Here is a 7,760-nt window from a genome sequence, read left to right as displayed (position 1 = left end):
CCCTAATTTCGTCATATCAGTTCTGTCCACTGACAGGTGGGTGGATATCGCTTTCCAGAACTTGTGTCCTTATATGAAATTCTGAGTGTGTGTGTGTGTGTGTGTGTGTGTGTGTACGTCTGCGTGGGAAAGGGTAAGCAAAATTTAACACCTACTCGCTAGCCATCAAGGATTACGTATTCATTTCCTGAGTAGTCAATTGGGTATTTAAAAAAATAATGACAAATAATCTTATCGCGATAAATTTGAAAACCTCATTGTTGGAATCAGCTTGAAAAGTGGAGAAAAATTGTCTTTGTCTCATAAGAATCGGTCTAGAAATAACCTTTTTTGTAATAGATTTGATTTTGAAAACAGCTTTCTCAAATTATATAATTTTATGATAATTTCCTTATTTTCCGGTCGATGGTCTTGATTTATATCTCGTTTTTCATTTTTTCAATGAGACGAACGCACTGATGTAACTCGATTGATTCAAGAGTTTAAAACACAGATTTCGTGTTTTGATTGTGAGTCCAGCCGTACTAAGAATTCACGAGCGTTGAGATATGACGTAACTATACATACAAGACCTCGTTCTCCACGCCACAGTAGGGCTTCCATTCATTGCTTTCGGTCAACCGTGGTCTTTGAAGTTACACAACATATACCGCCTGTGATGCCTTTACATAAATCAAGGGCTGAGCTGACTCATGTTGACAAGCGAGCTCTCAAAAGAGCAATCCGTTGATTGGTCAAAAATTCAGGATTTCATATAAGGACATAAGTTCTTGAAAGCGATATCCACCCACCTGTCAGTGGACAGAACTGATATGATGAAATTAGGGATCCATAAAATGTTATATCATGGTAGGCTCCACCCTCTATTTCTATTCTGGCGTAGATGTAGAAGGCGATAGCATTTCGGATGTCATAATGACTAGTGGGCAAAGGGTTAAAGCTTCCAAACAATCCCAATCGTCGTCTATCTCTAACGGGACCCGTTGGCGCCCTGTCGCGCAAACTCAGTATTATAGTCTAACACTAGAACCGTAGCCATCGTTAAAATATTATAGTCTGACACTAGAACCGTAGCCATCGTTAAAATATTATAGTCTGACACTAGAACCGTAGCCATCGTTAAAATATTATAGTCTGACACTAGAACCGTAGCCATCGTTAAAATATTATAGTCTGACACTAGAACCGTAGCCATCGTTAAAATATTATAGTCTGACACTAGAACCGTAGCCATCGTTAAAATATTATAGTCTGACACTAGAACCGTAGCCATCGTTAAAATATTATAGTCTGACACTAGAACCGTAGCCATCGTTAAAATATTATAGTCTGACACTAGAACCGTAGCCATCGTTAAAATATTATAGTCTGACACTAGAACCGTAGCCATCGTTAAAATATTATAGTCTGACACTAGAACCGTAGCCATCGTTAAAATATTATAGTCTGACACTAGAACCGTAGCCATCGTTAAAATATTATAGTCTGACACTAGAACCGTAGCCATCGTTAAAATATTATAGTCTGACACTAGAACCGTAGCCATCGTTAAAATATTATAGCCTGACACTAGAACCGTAGCCATCGTTAACGTATAGTCTGACACTGACTGTAGTCATCGTTAACTTATAGCCTGACACATAAACCTCTAAGACTGCTAGTTTGAGGTAGTTTTTTTTAGGTTTGTGTAGCGTCTAGTGAGTTGCCGTTAGTACTGCTCAAGGAAACAAGTGATTCAATTGGTTGAACTATTGAATACAACTCACGATTTGTTTTCTGCTGTGGCCAAAGACTTGTCTTTTGACGTCATTTTTGGTCAGTGTCAGGCTAAAGATAGTATGCGCTTGGCTAAGAACCAAACAACATTGCTATCCGGAAGTATAACGGACCAACACAGAAAATCAAATCTATTTGTAACCATGAACTTTTAGTCCGGTTAATACAGTTAAGTGAGAATTACTCATAAACGCGGATGGCAAAAAAACAACAACAAAGACCTGAGTGACGTCATCTTCGTTCTATCTATAAGTTTACGATGGCTCCGAGTTGATCAAGGGTGATGATGGTGTCAAGGGGTTGTTATGAGGTCGATAGAGGGAATGCAAATGACGATTATGATAGTACAGAACTCGTTAGATTCTAGTACGCTCTTGAAGGAGGAGGAGGAGGAGGAGGAGGATGAGGAAGAAGAGAAGAAGGAGGGGGAGGAGGAGGAGGAGGAGGAGGAGGAGGAGGGGAAAGAGGAGAATGAGGAAGAGGAGGAAGAGGAGGAGGAGGAGGGGAAAGAGGAGAATGAGGAAGAGAAGGAAGAGGAGGAGGAGGAAGATGAGAAGGAGGAGGAGGAGAAGGAGGAGGGGGGAGAAGAGGAGAAGGAGAAAGAGGAGGATGAGGGAAAGGAGAAGGAGGGGGAAGAAGAGGAGAAGGAGAAGGAGGAGGGAGATGAGAAGGAGGAGGAGGAGGAGGAGGAGGAGGAGGAGAAGAAGGAGGGGGAAGAAGAGGAGAAGGAGAAAGAGGAGGAAGATGAGAAGGAGGAGGAGGAGGAGGGGGAAGAAGAGGAGAAGGAGGAGGAAGATGAGAAGGAGGAGAAGGAGGAGGGGGAGGAGGGGGAGAAGGAAGCGGAGGAGTAAGAGGAGAAGGGGAGGAGGAGGAGTAAGCGGAGGAGGAAGATGAGGAATTGGAGAAGGAGAATGAGGAGGAGGTGGAGAAGGAGGAGGAGGAGGAGGAGGAGGAGGAGGAGGAGAAGGAGGAGGAGAAGGAGGAGGAAGATGAGAAGGAGGAGGGGGAGAAGGAAGCGGAGGAGTAAGAGGAGGAGGAAGATGAGGAATTGGAGAAGGAGAATGAGGAGGAGAAGGAGGAGGAGGAGGAGGAGAAGGAGGAGGAGGAGGAGAAGGAGAAGGAGGAGGAGGAGGAGGAGGAGGAGGAGGAGGAGGAGGAGGAGGAGGAGGAGGAGGAGGAGGAAGGGGAAAAGGAGGAGTCAATCCCAATTAAACTATTCACTTGCAAGAGCTTCTTACCTGAGGATAAAGTACATATCCGAGGTTCGATCCCCTTGCCTTGCCAACGTACTCTCGTACCCAAACGTCTCCTTGTACAGCGCCATGGCAAGCTGTTTACGGTACTTGGCTGGCCACGTTGAAAATAGGGGATTGTTCTGTTGAAGAAAAGATAAATATGGGGAATGAGATTAGCGGAAGAGTAGCGTCCCTTGATTGGACGTCACCCATAGTCTGTGACGTCACCGGCGGAAAAGTTATTAGAGAGAGAAGGTCATGTTGGTTGTGCGCATGCGTCTCTCGTCCTCGCGTCCAATAGTGTTTAGTTGATTTCTCCCTAAATTATCTGGCCACTTCTTATATATTGTTTATTTTCCGGTTTCCTACTTCCGACTGGAGTAACAGTCATGTAAATGTCGCTGCTCGAAGCTCGAAGAAATGAATAACAATGTGAAATGGAATGTAGGCTTCAATTTAATTACAAGAACAGATAAAATGGACGTTTCAGGTTTCCCCTTTAGCAACAAAACAGGATTAATGAAACACCACAGATGAATGAGATAATATGGTAAATTCATCTTAACTACACCACAACCACATCATTTCATTCATCTGTGGTTTTTCATTCATCCTGTTTTGTTGATAAAGGGGAAACCCGAAACGTTCATTCGATCCGATCTCATCTGCTTATATTCAATTTCACATTATTATTTATGATTGGAGTAACTACAGGAAAATCGTCACATTCGTTACGATACAACCAACATTTTTCTTATTCAAATTTCTTTTGTACATCATAAAATTTAAATAAAATGAACACAGTGTGTTGTAGAGCATGTTTTGCTAAAGAAATTACGTCATCGCAAGAACTTACTGCTATTGTGTTTGAGTGACAAGAAATGTATTTTTGTGTTAGTTGGGTGTGGTGTTTTGGGGAAAATCCTGAAAATGGCTGGTAATGAGAGAGTTAAACTTCTAATCTTATCTTTCACCTGTCGTCGGCATTCCCGTCTTTTTAACAAAGTAAGAAGATCGTAACATTCTCACATCTTACAATATCATGATAGTTGTGTGGTGGCTATGTGCTCTAGTGGTATGACACTCGCTTTCGAATCGGAAGGTCCTGGGTTCGAGCCTCGCTCTGAGCGGTGGATAGTTGAATCCCTAGAAAAGCCTCTTTACTCACATTTTCTCGGGTGTAAAATTAGTACCTGGCCGTTAACAGCGTTGTCTATGTCGTAATATTATCGCCGAACAGGCGTCATGTCTCGTTCCACATGTTACGCGTTGCTGTTGGTCAGGGACCCCTTGTAAAGCGCTTTGAGCACATTTAGTGGATATTGCGTTATATTATAATTAGCTCATTAATCCTGTTTTGTTGATAAAGGGGAAACCCGAAAACGTCCATTTTTATCTTTTTTTCGTAAATTAGATTGAAGCTTACATTCAATTTCTCATTCTTATGTATTTCTTCGAGCTTCGAGCAGCAACATTGACATTACCCAGTTCTTTTCGGAGCATAAGTTTGTTGTTTTGTTTTGTTTTGTTGTTTTTTGTTTGTTTTTGTTTGGTTTTTTTTTTTGTTTTTTTTTGTTTGTTTTTTTTTTGGGGGGGGAGGTATTTTTGCTTTTAAAAATTAGCCTTGTGTAGTGGGTTGTATTCATCCTGTGTCAATCGTTAATGGGGCCAGAAACAAGAAACAAACAAGTTTTCATCATAAACCGACACATACAAGCGCGCGCTAAGAGAGAGAGAGAAGATAGATAGAGAGAGAGAGAGAGAGAGATAGAGAGAGATAGAGATAGAGAGATAGAGAGAGAGAGAGGGGTAGAGAGAGAGAGAGATAGAGAGAGAGATAGAGATAGAGAGAGATAGAGAGAGATAGATAGATAGATTACACAGAAAGAGAGAGAGAGAGATAGAGAGAGAGATACACAGATATATATATGTATATATTATATATATATAGAGAGAGAGAGAGAGACAGAGAGAGAGATAGAAGAGAGAGATACACAGATATATATATATATATATTATATATATATATATAGAGAGAGAGAGAGAGAGAGAGACAGAGAGAGAGATAGAGAGAGATAGAGAGAGAGAGATGGAGAGAGAGAGGGAGACACAGAGAGAGAGAGACAGTAACAATTACCAACATACCTTGATAAAAGTGGTTTTCTCTAAGAACTCCTTGGCAAGAACTTCTTTGACGGATCGGTTGTAAAGTGCCCGATCCACAACAAGGAGGTCAGTGCGCATGTCAGCTACGATAGAGGCGGTTCTAATGCTGTCCCCTGACGTCAGAGCCACGTCACCAAACGGAGCACCAGCCCCTGTAAGGAAAGGAAAATTCATATTGTTATTAATGGGAGTGATAAAAAATATATTTTTGCATTAGTTGGGGTTTGAAGTTTTGGGGAAAATCATGAAAATGGCTGGTAAGGAGAGAGTTCAAAAAATTGTTTCTATAGCGCAATCAATATAGGCTACACGATAATATGTGTGGTTAGCTGAGAAAAACCGGAAAGATGCACAAATTTCATAAATTGAGCTAGATAATGTATACAGTGGTTGTAGACCACATCTTTCTGATCATTTACCACTTTTAAATTTTCTTTCTATGTCTATTAGAACCCAAGTTTGAATTTTTTTTTGAATAAAATTTGTTGCTATGGGAAACACTTTATCTTCGATTTTGGCTCATATCTCGAATCGAAACTTATTAATAGGATTTCGATTTAGCAGAGATTTTATTTCAAGGTCAGTGACCTCTTACGCTTTTAGTCTAAGTTTGTACGGCTATGTGTTCTTTGTGGTATGACACTCGCTTTCGGATCGGGAAGGTCCTGAGTTCGAGCCTCGCTCGGCGCATAGTTGAGGTCCTTGGAAAAAGGCTCTTTACTCACATTCTCTCACCGTACTCAGGTGTAAAATGAGTTACCTGGCCGTCAACATCGTTGTATCTGTCCGAAAAAATTATAATATCGCCTAATAGGTGTCATGTCTCGTCCTACATGTTAAGTGTTGCTGTTGGCCAGTGACCCTTTGTAAAGCGTTTTGAGCACGTGTAGTGGATATTGTGCCATATAAAAAAAAGCTCAAATTAAGCTTTAAAAATGTCAAGGTCATTGACCTTAGTATAGATAGTTCGAAGATGACGTCACGCAATGACCTACTTTTATTTCCGCCATTGCCTTCCAGTGTTTTCTGCCAACCGGAAGTGCACACACACACCCTCCGATCAGCTGTTTAACCGCATACTATCGATTGATATCAAGTGTGAATTTAAGGAGCTGGCACCGGAAGTAAAAAATAAGGAACTGAACAAGTGTGTAAACCATCTCAACATCAAAAAAACAGACGCCCACATGTATTCGTTTTTTCCCTTCCACTGCCCGGACTATGGAAAAGCCTCCAGCTGAAGTGGCTGAAAACGGTTGCAACATGCCTTCACGCGATTGCTAGAGTTTACAACGTGACTTTTTAATCTATGTGGTTTTTATTTTTTTACTTTTATCTTTTTTTTATCATTTTTTTTTTTAAATTAGTATTATGGGCAGAGTTTAGCAAGTTTAAATGTAAAACCCTACATACTGTGGAGTGATCCTCGACAATATTGGAGGTTTCCACAAGGACGAAGAAGAAAAAGAAGAAGAAGAAGAAGAAGAAGAAGAAGAAGAAGAAGAAGAAGAAGAGAGAAAAGAAGAAGAAGAAGAAGAAGAAGAAGGGAAGAAGAAGAAGAAGAAGAAGGAGAAGAAGAAAAGAAGAAGTAGAAGAAGAAGAAAAAGAAGAAGAAGAAGAAGAAGAGAAGAAGAAGAAGAAGAAGAAGAAGAAGAAGAAGAAGAAGTATGAATGTGCCAGACAAAAGCAAAAAGAAAAACAGAAGAGAAAAAAAAACATCAAAAAAATCAAAACGAGGTCAGCTGAGTCAACTTTATTTTTTGGGGGTTTTTTTTTTTTTCTTGTATTTTTCTTTCTTGCTTGTTGGCACCTTTCATACACACTTGCTCGGATCTTGTTGTAGTCTGAGCAAGCCTTTGTAAAATTTATAGATATAATGCGCTTTGGGTAAGAAAACTCACAACATTGCCATCGGAAGGAAAAAACACACAACTCTTGTGTTACCTTGAACGGTTTATAGGAAAATTTGAAGTCGAGTCACTCATGTCTTTGTTATTGTTCTTTGCCATCCGTGATTATGAGTAATTCTCGCTATAGATAGAAGAGTTGGGACGTAACTCATGTCTTTGTTATTGTTCTTTGCCATCCGTGATTATGAGTAATTTAATAATGAATGAAGTTACGTCCTCGGGTCTTGAATTGCTCATTCGCGTTTTTTTGAAAAACCCGGGAAGAGCGGAAACTTTGATTTGTGAGATTGGCGAAAAAACGAAGAAAAAATGTTTCCCCAAACAACAAAATTTATTTTAGAAAAAAAAAATTAAAATTGGTTCTAATAGAAAGAAAAAAATTAAAGTGGTAAATGATAGAAAAATGGGTTAACCCCTGTATCATATCAGCTCCCAATTTATGAATTTTGGCTTTCGGGGTTTTTTCCCGCTAACCCCACATATTATGTGTACTATATTGATTCGCATAGAAACAATTTTTAAACCCCCTCCTTACCAGATTTGGATTTTCCCAAAATTCAAACCCAAATAACCAATAATAGATTTTTTATCATCTGAAAACCAAAAGAGAAAATTTTGACAAAAATTTTTATCAAAAACATGCTCACAAAAACCCCGTGTTCATTTTCTTAAA

General features: G+C 39.9%; 2 protein-coding genes across 2 annotated transcripts in view; both read right to left on the bottom strand.

Annotated features, from left to right (window-relative positions):
• The window catches only part of LOC144980323 (uncharacterized), a gene marked incomplete at its 5' end in the record, with an annotated part of 23,789 nt that extends 18,460 nt beyond the window's left edge, over positions 1-5,329 (bottom strand). Inside the window, 2 exon segments of the mRNA XM_078927986.1 lie at positions 3,015-3,151; positions 5,157-5,329. Of these exon segments, the coding sequence (XP_078784112.1) occupies positions 3,015-3,151; positions 5,157-5,329 (310 nt within the window).
• LOC144979259 (uncharacterized) overlaps positions 1-7,760 on the bottom strand; it is a 122,889-nt gene that overhangs the window by 97,024 nt on the left and 18,105 nt on the right. The window lies entirely within an intron of this gene.

This window comes from Berghia stephanieae, chromosome 9 (genome assembly GCF_034508935.2).
Source record: "Berghia stephanieae isolate SIO BIC M18660-M18661 chromosome 9, UCSD_Bste_1.3, whole genome shotgun sequence".
Classification (NCBI taxonomy): domain Eukaryota; kingdom Metazoa; phylum Mollusca; class Gastropoda; order Nudibranchia; family Aeolidiidae; genus Berghia; species Berghia stephanieae.
This window is presented reverse-complemented; position numbering and strand designations above follow the sequence as displayed.